This window comes from Oryctolagus cuniculus, chromosome 2 (genome assembly GCF_964237555.1).
Source record: "Oryctolagus cuniculus chromosome 2, mOryCun1.1, whole genome shotgun sequence".
NCBI classification, from domain to species: Eukaryota; Metazoa; Chordata; class Mammalia; order Lagomorpha; family Leporidae; genus Oryctolagus; species Oryctolagus cuniculus.
The window spans coordinates 191,859,196-191,873,613 of NC_091433.1; the positions used below are offsets into that span (position 1 = coordinate 191,859,196).

The window sequence follows — 14,418 nt, forward strand, 5'->3', positions numbered from 1 at the left end:
ATAAGTCAGAGTTTTATATGGTTAATACTAATAGAGGAAACAGACGTTAGTGCTGTCACTGGTCTATATTTATATGTGTATATAGAAGATTTGATTTGATTTGTGAGGTAGTTCCATTCAGTGAGAGGGAGAGACACAGCGTAAAGTCTTCCATCCACTGGTTCATTCCCTAAATGGTCGCAACGGCTGGAGCTGAGCCGATCCGGAGCCAGGAGCCAGGAGCTTCTTCTGGGTTTCCCATGAGGGTGCAGGGGCCCAAGGACTTGGGCCATCTTCTACTGCTTTCCCAAGCCACAGCAGAGAGCTGGATCAAAGAGGAGCAGCCAGGACACAAACCGGCCCTAGTATGTGCTGCTGGTGCCGCAGGTGGAGGCTTAGGGTAGCACGCCACAGCGCCGGCCCACAATCTGGTGATCAGACATCGTTCTGAAGGAAGGTTGTGTGATAAACATGCAGATGCAGGTACTTTTAGGCTGTTGTGCATTGACGCATTTCATGAAGACTCAGCCGTCTTTTTTTTTTAACAATCCACTGTGAAAGACGTTTTATTATCCAAAGGAATTCTAGGAAAGAATTTTCTGACCAAGTCTTATAATTACTTTATGAAGTTATCCAAAATTTAACTTGGCTTACTTACATGATTTCCTGTTGTATACTATAGTACTGTGTGATTTTTGCATAGGACCTGATTTTCAGATCTAGATGGATGTATTTTTCTAGAATTTGAAAACTAGAGGGGCCAGCACTGTGGCGTAGTTGGTTAAGCTTCCACCTGCGGCACCAGCATCCCCTGTGGGCACCAGTTCAAGTCCTGGCTGCTCCACTTCAGATGGAGTAGCACTTCAGATGGAAGCAGCCGTTTGGGGAGTGAACCAGCAGATGGAGGCTCGCTCACTCTCTCTCTCGCTCTCTCTCTGTCTCTAACTCTGCCCCTCTGAAATAAGTAAAATAAATCTTTCTTAAAAAAAGAAAGCTAGAGTGTTTGCCGTGAAAGGTGCTTAGCTCGTATACCAAGGGCGCTTTTTCTCGGTTCCTTACATGTAGTCTCACTTTGAAGATAATAGTCTCGTAACTTTCTGTTCAGATTTTTACAGTGAATAATTCCTGTAGCATAGACAGAGTCCTTACGTGACCCCAGCAGCCCTAATGCTGTCATCCGCTGGAGGTGTTACGCAGCGCAGGGCTGCCCGCCCCTGGCTGCCGGTAGACTGTCCGTCCATCCCCAGTGAATTGTGCGTGTAATGTGCGTAGTAATGTGCACGTGTGCTTCTGTGTGCGTCGGCTGCTCTTTCTTCCCAAGGCTGTTTCCTTTGCTGCCTTACTGTTGTATACTGTCCTTTGTTTTTGGAGGTTAAGGATGATAATAATTTTTCTCCCCCTCTGCCTCCACCTTCCTGCTTAGCATAAACATCAACAACCTCGTGTTGATTCCTAGTATTATTTTTAAGTTGAACTGGTTTGTAGAATCCAAAAATCTGAGAACCACTAGCATAAGGAGCCGTCTTTACCAGTCTGATGGAGTTTGTAATGATTTTCTCGTTGTTTTATGCTTAGTGTATCATTTAAAATAAAATGATAGTAAGTTAATTATATTTTTTCTGTAGATATTAAAGGTTGGTAATTCCGATCCTTAAATTTTTATGCAGAAATAAAATCTTCATATTGTTAAACTGTTGTCTAGGAAAAACTTAAATTTTAGTCGGGATTTCATCAGAACCTGCCCTCTTTAACTTTTCCCAGGGCTCACACATCTCATTGGATCACCATTTCTCCGGGCTTATATGCATGGATTTTTCATGGATATAAGACTCTATCACAAGGTACGTGCAAAATTCCAGTTGTTTCAAGAGACTAATGAGCGATCTGTAGCTGGCTCTTTTCTGCTGTACTTTGATAAAACATACAAAAGGGGCCGACATGTGGCACAGCAGGTTGGGCCATTCGTTCTCTGCAACACCAGCATCCCATATCAGAGCGCTGGTTCAAGTCCCAGCTGCTCTGCTTCTGATCCAGCCTCCCGCTGATGTGCTGGGGAGGCAGAGGAAGACGGCCTAGTACTTGGGCCTGCCACTCCGTGGGAGACAAGGATGGAGTTCCAGGCTCCTGGCTTCAGCCTGACCCAGACCCAGCTGTTACGGACATTTGGAGAGTGAACCAGCAGCGGTGGAGGACCTCTGTCTGTCTCTCTCTCTCTCTCACACACACACACACACGCACACACAAACACACACTGTCACTCTGCCTTCCAAATAAATAAGTAAAACATATTTGGGATTTATAAGGGATGTATCTGTTCTTTAACATAGTAATCGTGGTGTATTTGAAGCATGCTGGTAACCATTGTTTTTTTTTTTTTTTTTCATTTTGTAAAGGTGAAATTGATGGTAAATCCATTTGCTTATGAAGAATACAGAAAAGATAGAATTCGACAGAAGATAGAAGAAACACGTGCACAGAGAGTCCAATTAAAGGTAAATCTTAGGTTCACCATTGCATTTGCCCGAGAAACACTTAATTTGCGTTTCACTTTGTGTGACCTCTGCTGTTGTTCGCGGCTGCCTCCCCGTCGCTGGTCGTGAGGCTGGGTCCTCTGTGCAGCTCTGTTTTGGGAGTTCTGTGGCAGTGGGAAAACGGGGAGTAAATGATGGAACCACCACTCGTCACCCCCACTAAGAACACCTGATGAGGGTGGGGGCAGCGTGGGCCCAGGTCGGAGGGTCTGGAGGAAGTCCCAGCTTCCTGTTAATGCACGTCGCGGGAACCAGCAGGCGACGCCTCCAGTGCTCGGGCTGCTGCCACCACGTGGGAGACCAGGTGGAGTTGCAGGCTTCTTCCCAGCCCAGCCCTGGCTTTTACAGGCATTTGAGGAGTGAACCAGTGGATAGAAGATCTTTCTGTCTCCCTGCCTTTCAGATAGGCATAATGAAACAGATCGTTTAATTAAATAAACCCTGATGGGGTTTTCCAGTGAGCTCTCAGTTTTGGTGCATTGGGGCTTTACCAGTCCCCACTTCGTGCCGACTTCTGGCAGTGTCTTGGGCTGTCTGGATCACGAGGGCATCGTTAGGCTGTGTCAGGAAACAAACCCTGGCTGTCCTATCAGCAGAGAGAGTTCTGTGTGAAGAATCTCCAGCCAGGTACTGTTCGAGAGAGCTGAGAAGGACCAACGCTGCTGTTTGGGTAAGAGGCAGTAAGTGCAGGCCACGGCTCCCACTTCAGGCTCTGCAGGGCCCGTGGAGCTGGGCCCTGGGCTTCTGGGAGCGGCACAGGCCGTGCCAGGCCCTTGGTGGGTGCAGGATGTTCCTGGCAGTGCTGGAGCTGGACGACCAGGAGCACTGCTGCCCCTCGGGCCCGCTGTTGCTGCCAGGGCAGAAAACCTGTGGCTTGAAGCCCACCCGAACGGCAAGGCAGGCAGACGGGGAAAACAAGTCCTCTGCCCACTGCTGCCTCCCTGCCTCTCCAGCGACCCTCACCCGGTATAATCACCAAGCGTTCTAAATACTCACAGCCGGACACACACGAGTGTGCTTCCAGGCAGGGGACCTGGCTGCCCTGACACTACCTTGGCGCTGTCCCCTTTGCCCAGACTCGTGGCGGGTTGCTGAGGACGCTGTGTGGCAGGAGAGGCTGGTGTGAGGACGCCTGTGCTTCGGCTCTTCACTGCCTGTCGCTGTTACCCGCCGGACCCAGAGCACGCAGCACTGAGTGGAAGAGGGTGACGGATAGCTCGGAACTTGCACCTGAGGGCACGCAGGCTCGCCTCTCCAGTTCCCTCTAGAGGTTTGCTTCCTCAGGCTCGGGAAGCGGTGCAGCCAGATCCTTAGAAGCATTTTGGCCTCCCCGTGCACGAGCCCTGCTGCCTGCCGCTGCCCATTAGGGTCCTGGCCTGTCTGTGGTGTCGTGGGCCAGACACGTGTCTCTCAGCTGGTTCCTCCAGGTGCTGGGAGGATGCGGGGTGAGGGTGAGGCCCCCCGCAGCACCCCTCGGGTCCACGTTATTTCCTGCTTTGGGGATAATGAAATTTCAGAAGTAAGAATTAAGCTCTCTCCTTCTGAACTCTTTGTAGAAGTATTAACCTTCAAAGCTAAAATAGCTCTCTTGATTACGTAGTTACAGCATTTTTTTCCCCTCTATCACTCTTAGAAATTGCCAAAAGTTAACAAAGAACTGGCACTGAAGTTAATTGAGGAAGAGGAGGAGAAACAAAAGTCTACATGGAAAAAGAAAGTTAAGGTAAGCTTTTGTAAGAAAATATTGATAAATTGTTCCTGGATTTTCTTGATGGTAACTGGTATCTTTTTATTATTTCTTTTTCCTTAAAGATAGATGTAGAGTTTTGTTTTTTTTTTAACTTTTTTACCTGCTTGTGAGATTGAATGTGCTCAACGTGGACTTCAGACGAGAGGAAAGAGTGTCTAGCAGGAAGCCGCCCTCGGGACTCTTCCCGGAGGAAGGCATCATGGTAGTCAGTGCATCTCCTTCCTGTTTCGTGTCTTTGGAATCGTGCACTGGAATAGCAAGACAATCTTGTGTGTGGCAGACCTACCGTGGCTCTGTAAGCTGACACGGGGGGTTCCCGTTTTCTTAACAGTTCTAAGTCGTTTCAATGGCTGCACAGGCTTACGGCTGTATTATGATTTACTTAACCCTTTCCTGTTAGATGCTTAGGTTGCTTATCGTTGCTTTGTGCTGACTGGCTTGTAATTCGCGAAGGAACTGACTTATCTTTACAGCCGGGCTTACTGAGAGTGTGCGGCTGCCACGTGACTGGTGCCTGCCCGTCCTTACTGAGAGGAAGTAGACAACGTCCATCATAAAGTAAAATAGAAAGTGCTTTGAACTGATGTTGTCCGGTTGCCTCAGATGTGTGGAGATTTCCTGGGCCCCTTGGTCCTGTTCTCTCCCGGGTCCAGCAGGCAGTGTTCTCCGCGCCTTGGAGACACTCTGGGGCTGCATGTGGCCTTCTGGGCAGGATTCTTGTCTGTTTGCTTACTGTGGGGAGCAACTGGGAGCAACTCGGACTAGACTGTTACTGGAATTAAGACTTATTCTATGCATCTGCTCTCCCACAATATGGCGCTGGGAGAGGAGGAAACAGCTTCTACACAGCTGCCTCCAGTTCAACCAATAAGCAGCAGGAGCTGATTCTGATTGGAGGAGAGCAGCGTACTCGGTGTGTGGGTAGCAGAGTTGGGATTGGTGGAAGAGGACTATAAAGGAGGAGAGAGACAACATGCACCAGGAACATCTATGTGAAGGAACACCTGTGCAGCCCCCGAGAGAGGCGGCCGGCGGTGTGCCGCTCCCCCGCGGAAGTGGGGAAAGTGGCAGGGGGAACCGCCCTTCCACGGAGGTGGAAGGGACGGTAGCCAACCCGGGAAGAACCAGCAGCAAACCCAGGGAGGGCCGAGCAGACAAAAGAACAGCGCAGGGTCCTGTGTCGTTCCTCCACGAAGACGGGGAGCGACATAATGGTGCCATGACTCGGATATGAAGCCTAGGCAGGGTTTAGTGTCGTTCCTCCGCCCGCGAAGAGGGGGAGCGACACTTACTTTTTGTGTTCTCTGGTTTTTAGCCAGGTAAGTGAATAAATTTTTGGAATCCTTTCCTAAGCAAATGATGGTTAGTATGTCTCCATTTTCTTTAACTTAGTACGGTAGCGGGGTTGGAACAGTCACGTAAACTTACTGATAACGTGAACTGCGTCTATGCTCTGGCCGTGCTGTGGGCCTTCCTAGTGTGTGCCAGTGCTCAATGTGCTGTGTTAAAAATGCTAGTGCTCCCCCCTTCCAGGCCAGCTCTCTGCTGTGGCCAGGGAGTGCAGTGGAGGATGGCCCAGGTGCTTGGGCCCTGCACCCGCATGCAAGACCAGGAGGAAGCACCTGGCTCCTGGCTTCGGATCAGCGCAGTGCGCTGGCCGCAGCAGCCACTGGAGGGTGAACCAACGGCAAAGGAAGACCTTTCTCTCTGTCTCTCTCTCATTGTCCACTCTACCTGTCAAAAAAAAAAAAAAAAAAGCAAGTGCTTCCTGCTGGATTGACTTCACCCTCGACGTATGCACAGTGACCTCCCGTTAGCCACGGAGGGTCGGAGGGTGGCTCGTCAGCTCCACAGTGGATCTTACACACTGCCCATAGTGGGAGTGGCGTTGGCACTGGAGCTGTGGTGGGAAGAGGGTGGGGTCGTGCCAGTCCACATCATGGAGGGCTGGACACCTGGACACTCAGGTGTCACTTGGCTGCCCCGTGCAGCATGGTTGATCCGGGCCTTTCTGTGAGGCCCTGTGAGTAAGACGCTGTCCCCATCGCTCTCTTTCCCCTTTCTTTCTTATCCTTTTTCGTTTTGTAACTTTAATCAGCAGTTGGTTCTCATGCACCTTGACTGTAGATTTTTCAAAGTGGTGACAGGTACACGAGTGACCAAAGCAGAGCGTGTTGGGTGGGTCATCTTCATCCTCATTGCTTTTTCTGGACCCTGTCACGCGGATGCGGTGTGGACGTTCCTGTTCCCTGGGCCTGGAGCTGTCCTCAGCCCAGTCTCCCGCATGGCTCGCTTGCGGCTCTCTCTGAGTGCCTGGGGCGCGCTTCCCAAAGCCCAGAGTGTGCGCTTGTGAGCGTTGATGGTGTCCTGCCAGCACCACTTAGGGGAGCGCTCCTGGGGGCCCAGTGGCAAAGGAAGCCCCTTCAGCCCCTCCTCGGCCGGGCACGGCCAAAGGAGAGAGATTGCGCAGCAGTGCAAGGTGGCGGAAGTGGCACCGAGGAGTCGAGACCTTAAGCGTCCTCCTGCAGTTCATTAGAAATACGTAACATATTGGAATTCAGGACGTTAGAGACAAGACGTAATTGAGCGTTTCATTTCTTTGTAGAAATAAAAGGCTCGTCAGGAGTACTTTGAGCAGCTCGCTTTCTCCTTCCAGGAAACTTGGGACGCACCGCCAGCATTTTTCTTTGCCTTAGCGAAGCGGCCTGCTCCTTCTGAGTGTGCTTGAACTCCAGCGTTCTCTTCTTTGCCTTTACAGTACCTGAAAGTCCCTCTCATGTGAAGTTTCTCGCCAGTGTCATTTCTGCCGGGGCCGTTTTTCTTTGTCACAGCTGCTTGCCTTGTCTCTTTGGAGACACTCACCTGCCCACTGCCCTTCGACGGGATTTGGGGTTCAGCCGGTGGCGGCGTCCGCGCCCCACACCGGCTCTTTCCTCCATAACTCCGTTAGCGTGTTTGCTTTGCTTCGGTTCCCTCCTTGTCGGCCAGTTCTCTCCTTTTACCTGCATTTGGAAACTGTCACGTGGTTGGTCTGAGATACAAGGGGGCAAGGCCAGCGAGAGCCAGGCTTTGCAAGGCTGAGGTTCCTCACTTACTAGGGATTTCTGGGCCGCAGGGGTTCAGCAGAGTTTGTATTTCATGCCGATAGTCCCAGTGGGTGAGCACATGTAACTCAAGCTTGAAGCATTTCTGTGGGGGACCGGGTGTCTTCTGGGTGCGTGGTGGTCGCGGGGAGTCAGGACCTGTCAGTCAAACCTGCCCCCACACACTCTAGTTAACAGTCGAGACCGCATTTATTTGTTTTATTGGAATTTGTGTTTGCTGGGTCATCCCGCAAGGGCTGTCGGCTGCTACTTCTGTTGTCAGAGCAGGGAGGGAACCCCTTAGAAACCCGGAGCGGGATTCCGTCAGGCCGTGTTCGCGCCTGGGAGTGGGGTCTCGGCCACCTCGTCATCTGCTGGCGGACTTCTGCCAGACTGTGCTGGTCTCAGAATGAGCCCCTAACGTCCGCTTGATGGCCTGCTGACCTTAGCAGAGCTGTTTCATTCCAGAAGTGCTATCCGAGGTCCCTGAGAATCCGAGGCTGAGCTTAGGAGAGGTTTGTGTAGCTTGCGATTTAACAGTTTTGGGTTGTGTAAGAGGGAGACCTGAAGGACTCTCGCGAGTGAGGGGAAGGACCTTCCTCTACAGCTGTGAAGAATACTTGAAAGAATCGCCCAGAGCAGCAGCAGGTCGTTAGTGTTGCCTTTGAACCCAGCCCTTCAGAACTTCAGTGGCTGTAATGGCCTGCTGTCTCCGACGGGAGAGCGTGTGTCTTACAGTCACGTCCTGCTTTGCTTACAGCTCAAAGTTCGCGGAGACAGACTGCGCGCTGCTCCTGAATTTGCTCTCAGTGATAACATAGTAAAGTCTAATAAGGTGTTTACTGTGCAGTTGATGTGGAACCCGCAGCGGGAAGTGACTCACCACGTACACAATATCAAGGAGCGTTTTCTGGACATCCTCCAGACTCGGAAACTTGGGGGTATTAATTCTAATTAAGGATTAATTCATTTGTCCTCCAACACGTATGCAAGCGGCGTAGAGACCTGGGCATGTGTGCTGGTGCGACTTTTAAGGGCCGGACTTTGGGTTAGCGCCGTCGTTCCTACAGGTGTCACTTTCTGTCTGTCTGTTCCTCGGGCAGCTTCACCTTGGCTGGGAGTCTGAGCGTGCTTCCCCTGGGCTCTGCAGCGGCTCAGCTCTGTGTGAGCTCTCCAGCCCGTGTGTCCTCTGTGGCTGGGGAACCACGGCAGAGCCTCGGAAATCATGAAACGCCATTAAGAGTGTGTATCAAAGTAGTGGCTCCTCTCTCTAGGAGAGGTTTAATTACGTACAGACACTCCGCATTGCACCTGATCTGTTTGAACATCTCAAACAGTATTTTTAAAGCTTTCCGTGGGTACCAGTTAACCATTTGTGTGTTTAAATTACGGTTGTGCAGACATCACTTTTAAAACCGTAGACGTTTTCCGTGGTCTGGTGGAATGTCGGCCCTCCCTTATCCTCCTCTTCCTCCCACCCGCCCCTCGTTTTCACCTCGTCCGCCTGTGGAGCTGGTCATTTTGATATAAAGTTCTGTCTCTCTTTTTAGTGTTAGGCATTCTCTCCTGATGGCCGCCCCTCCCAGGAGAACCCTGTGGGAATGTCGGTTGCGTCCCTGTGTGATGCTTTGCTAATCTTGTCACAGTTCTGTCTGCCATTGGTGGCCAGTCGGGCGGCAGTGGTCTGTGACTGCATCTCCCCGTGACCCTTCGTTCTCCTCGGCCCCAATTCTTTACGAGTTGTCTAAATCTCACCTGGAGAGAGCTGTGCAGGCCAGATGTTACACTCAGCGTCCTCTGGCAGCAGTTGCTTCTAGGTCTTCCTGGCCTGCTCTCTTCTGGACTGGTTGGCTTCTGGTCCTGGGGTCTCCCTTTACCATGTCCTAGGGATGCACTGGACCTCAGCCACGTATAGGACAGGACCTCTAGGCAGTCCCCAAAGGCTCTCTCCTGTGACTAGGGAGAGCAAAGCCAGCAGGGGGACCGTCTGAGGGGTCTCACACCAGGTGCCTGGGCTGCTCCACTTCCAGTCCAGCCCCCTGCTAATCACCTGGGGAGCAGCAGAAGACGGCCCACGTGCTTGGGGCTCTGCACCCCGTGGGAGACTCTCCTGGCTTCAGCCTGGCCCAGCTCCAGCATTGCAGCCACCTGCGGAATGAACCCACAGATGGAGATCTCCCTCCCTCCCTCCCTCTCTCTCCATCACATTCCCTCAAGTAAATAAATCTTTAAAAAAGAAGAATGTGGTGTTCAGAAGCTGAATGAAAACGCTCAGGTGGGGAAAGAGCCCCTCGTCCCCTTTCGGCCCCTTTGTGGTGCCCTGACTCTGGGCGCATCATGGGCTTAGCTCTTGCCCTTGCTAGTCGGGTCCTCCTGCTTGAGGGCTGGGCCTGGCAGCCGGCATTCTGAGAGCTGACCGCCTTGGGCCGAGAAGCTTGGGGGGGGGCTACAGGAACAAGGGGTCAGCTTCCCGCGCTCAGCACGCGCCCGGCTTGCACAGGCTGCCTGCCCTGGGCAGTGCCCTCCCTCCCCTGCTCCAGGGGTAGGGCCAGGGCTGGCTGCACAGAGCTAGAGTGAGATTTTATACGGGCCTTTTCCCTTGCTTCCGAGCCGTGTGGCCCCATCTCCTCCCCGCGTCCCGAGGGTCTTCTGTGAAAGCCGTTTCTACTCTGATGGGGTTTCAGGAGCGACTAGGCGGTGCCTGCGTTCAGTCGCCCTTACTCAGAAGTCAGTCCCGACTTCGTGGCATGGAAAGAATAAATGTTATAAATGGCAACCATTGCTCTGTGTTGAGGAGAATATTGGTAATAAGCGTTCTGCTCAAATCTACAAATGGAATTCTTTGAGGGAGGGCCATGCTGGGAACAGTGCTCCGAGTGTTTCCCACATGTTAATGGAAGTGGTGAGCGTGTCTGTGTGTCTGTTTATGGGACAGATCTCTGGCTAGACACTTGTAAACTACTCTAGAGCATGGCCACCTACAGCTGTGAAAACAAACAATTAGACTAGGAAAATCCCCGGGGAAAGTATTTTTACTGCTGGGTCAGAAGAGTTATTTATAAAATAAGTTATAAATTGTTCCTCTAAAGCATGCTTATCTTTAGGCAGTGCAATGTATTTGTTTTAAATTCAGACAAATCTTCAGGGTGGGCGTTCGGTGTAGTTAAGTCATTGCTTGGGATTCCCACCGCCCATAGCAGAGTGTCTGGGCCAGGTCCCGGCTCCCCTGCTTCCAGTCTAGCTCCCGTTACGGGGCGCCTGGGAGGCGCAGGTGAACGGTTCCAGCAGTGAGGCCGCTGCCACCCACGAGGTCAGCCCTGACTGCAGGGGGCATTTAGGGAGTGAACCAGCGGGTGGAAGGTTTCTTTCTTTCCTTTTTTCAAATAAAATGAAAATAAATAAAATTTTTTTTTAATCTGAAGAATTCCAGCAACATATTCTTTAACATGTTCTTTATTAAATATTATTTTGACAAATAGAGTAAGAGGAAAAGAGAAGATTGCCCCTTAAGTGTTTTTCTGAACCTGAAGATAGGCACCTGCTGTTGATTAGCAGACACCTGTCTGATGAGGGCTTCCGGAAGTTCAGGGAAACACCTATTAGGAAGCCACGCGTGGGTCTTAGAAATCCTGCACCACAACAGACTTAATGTTTTAATTCCATTTTCCATGAACGTTTTCAAGTCCCTTCCCCTTTGTGGCTGACTCTAGAGTGTACATTGTGCCCCTCCGGTCTCCTGAGACCTGGCGAGTTGTTCCCAGACACCTGCTGGATTGATCAGAACTGGATGGTGGCGGTAGATGTTGGCACCATGTTAAGATACCTGTTGGGATGCCTGCGAGTGTCTGTGTCCAGGTCCCGGCTCTGCTCCTGATCCCAGCCTTTGGGGAGTGAACCAGTGGGTGGAGGATCCCTCTCTGTCTCTTCTGCCTCTCAAATAAATGAACATGAAAAGAAGGACTAAGTGTTGAGCAGAATCCGGATAAGGTTTTCCTACCCAGCCTACAGTGGAGCATCATTGCATGCTTCACACTCCGCCCGCCCCTTCTCCCGAAACTTCTGACAGCATCTCCCAGCCCACGGTGCCACCGCTTTCTATCCCTGGGTACTCGAGGGAAGCTTCTAGCCCTGCTTCTCACCACGGGCCGGGCCACCCCTCGCCGCATCTGCCAGCTCTGATGTAGAAACGTCTCAGAGCAGCTCTCTTCCGTGAGTCTCTGCCCACCGTCCTGTTCCCCTAGCCCAGGGTCAGGCCCCAGCTGCTTGCCCGTGAGTCTCCGCGGTGACAGGCAGCTTCTCCGGCAGCGTCTCTGCCGCCGCAGGCTCGTGCAGCACACCTGTGCCTGTCAGCCCTCCCCGTCCTCGGCCGTCTCTTCTCCAGTACTTGTCCCTGCCCCGCAGGAGAGCAGGCGTGGCACTTGAAATCCATTAGTCAAGACCGTCGTTGTCGTCGTTCTGCGATGGCTTCCGCCTTGCTCCGCCCGCCTGCTGGAAGTGCCCCTTCCCCGGTTTCCTCTTAGCCCAGCCAGTCTGCACCCTCTGAGTCCATCACCGCGCTCTGCCCCACCACACAGCCCCCTGCGGGGCCCGGCAGCATTCTTTGCAGATTTTCCTGCCTCGCTGGCTTGGGGTCAGGAACTGGATCTTTCCTACCCTCCTCTTCCTTAGCCCCAAGTGCATCTTGGAAATGATGTTGAATCAGGAAGACTTGTTGAGTTCACGTATCTATCATAGGATTTTAGGTAGAGATTTATCACGTTTTAGATACAGTCACAGGTATTTGAAAAGTTTGTAGATGATGGAATTAAAATGTTTGTTTTGGTGCATGAATTATTGAAATCCATGCATTAACAGGATCTTCAAAAAGCTCATGAAAGGTTGGGAGGGTGGGAGGGAGGGAGAAAGGAAATATCACTATATTCTTAGACTTATATCTATAAATCATAATGAATCTGTTAAAAATTAATTAAAATAAAAAATGAAAAGAGAAATATATCATGAAAAAACTTGCCTGGGTTTCAAAATATCTTTTGTACCAAAGTAAATTTATCTCTTAATTCTGTTTTTCACACACTTGTACCCTGCCAAGTAATAGGCCAAGCTTGTTGATACCCTGGGATTTACCCAGGTTTGTGTAACTCGGTCACGGGAATGCAGTCTTCCGAACTCAGCTGTTTACAGCCGGGCGTACTCTGAGCAGCGGGGAGCTAGAGTCTAGCACGGCAGGCTGGCTTCTCCGGCTCCTGTCCGGGCTGTGTCCTCTCATTACGAACCATTCTGAGTAGGCGGTCTGTCTGGCCCACAGCTTGTAGCTAAGGAGCAGTAAGAGAGCCAGCAGCCAGAGGATGGACGACATCGCACTGCAGTGATGGGGCGGCCACCTCAGAGATGCAGATGCGCAGGCGTTTCCACCCTCTCGGCTGGAGCCCATGAAGTCACTCGTCCAGCCCCGCCACACTGCTGTCCACACCACTGTCCTGGTGTCGTGTACTGTTAGTTTTGGGTTATGAACTTAAAAGATTTCAGAATAGTTGCTATGCGGTAAAAGCCATCCTTCAAAAAACTGGGTGTTTCTTTGAAAAGTGACTTTTATAGTTAAAAGTATTAATTGAAGAAATTTAATTTGTTAGCACAGAGTTAGCCCAGACACTCACTCTTGGCTCATTGTGTGTATCGGCCGGGTAGTATGGGTCACTTGCAAAGTAGATTAGTGGGATTTGTTTGCTAGTGGGAGGTAAAACCCGGGGGCAGTAGGAAAGCTCTGGAAGTGACTTCTAAAATAGTTTCATAATGAGTTAAGAATTTATGCCTTATGTAGCTTACTGACTTTTTGTAATAGAATGAGTGGCTTCAGGCCATCTTTCTGGTCAGATTTTATTCAATATTAACTTTAAATTTTTACATAGCTGCTTTTCTTTCTTTTTTATAGAGCCTTCCTAATATTCTCACCGACGATCGATTTAAAGTTATGTTTGAGAACCCTGACTTCCAAGTAGATGAAGAGAGTGAAGAATTCAGGCTTCTGAATCCACTTGTTTCAAAAATTAGTGAAAAGAGGAAGAAGAAACTAAGACTTTTAGAGCAACAAGAACTTCGAGAAAAAGTAATGTGTTCCTTCCCATTTAGCGCGTGCTCCTGTTTGTTTATGTGACGCTCTCCTGTACGTTAACAGTCTTTGTACTGAAGGTGTAATTAATGGCACGGTAGCTGTTGGACACGCAGCCCGGAACCGGCCTTATCTAGTGAAAGGGGCTGCTTCCCATGCACGTGCTGGGGCAGCCGTCACGTACGCCCGAGGACTGAAGCCGTGTAGGAGGGGAGAACGGCTCGCGCTGGGCTGGGGAAAGGAGCGCCTGCTTACTATTTTTGTTTTTCAGGAAGAGGAGGAAGAACTGGAAGGAAAACCAAGTGATGCGGAAAGTTCGGAGAGTTCAGACGATGAAAAGGACTGGGTGGACGAGGTCAGGAAGCAGCGCAGACTCCTGCGGCAGGAGGAAAAGGCGCAGCGGCAGGAGCGGCTCAGGGAGGACCGGCAGACGGTCCTGCAGCCCCAGTTCTACGAGATCAAAGCAGGAGAAGAGTTCCGAAGCTTCAGAGATTCTGCCGCAAAGCAGAGGCTGATGAAGTGAGTAGCACAGCCTCGGTGACAAGGTGACGAGGTGCCGAGCCCTCGCGTTTCCTCCTTGGCTCGTCGCCCTCCAGATGACATTCCTGTTTCTGGCAGGTGGCGGCTGTGGGGAGGGCAGAGGCCTGAAGGAGCAGGGGGGCCAGAGGGCAGAGCATGAGGGAGGCAGCAGGCCGCTTGAGGCAAGTGTCCCTGTTGCAGTACCTGTCCCGGCTATGTCTTTCTCTAATAACAGCTTTGCGAGGGATGGTTTACATGTAAGTCAGTGCAGGGTCTAGTCTTAGGAGTGTTGGTAGGTGGACGTTAGGACCCGTCTAGCCTGCCAACCCCGAGCCCTCCTGTTGCGCTTGCTGGTCTCCCACCAGGCTCCATCTCAGTTTACCTGATTATTAAAGCGGTCCCTTGGAAAATTTGCCAGAAATTTTAAACCTTTTGTAAGAAAATGACCAA

The 14,418-nt window shown here is 51.1% G+C and overlaps 1 protein-coding gene across 2 annotated transcripts in view; it reads left to right on the forward strand.

Moving 5' to 3' along the window:
• NOL10 (nucleolar protein 10) overlaps nucleotides 1-14,418 on the forward strand; it is a 100,466-nt gene that overhangs the window by 68,240 nt on the left and 17,808 nt on the right. For both annotated transcript variants that reach the window (XM_002722390.5, XM_008249836.4), the window contains 5 exons: nucleotides 1,741-1,820; nucleotides 2,373-2,471; nucleotides 4,144-4,233; nucleotides 13,273-13,446; nucleotides 13,721-13,968. In XM_002722390.5, coding sequence (XP_002722436.2) covers nucleotides 1,741-1,820; nucleotides 2,373-2,471; nucleotides 4,144-4,233; nucleotides 13,273-13,446; nucleotides 13,721-13,968 — 691 coding nt within the window. The remainder of the gene's footprint in view (nucleotides 1-1,740; nucleotides 1,821-2,372; nucleotides 2,472-4,143; nucleotides 4,234-13,272; nucleotides 13,447-13,720; nucleotides 13,969-14,418) is intronic.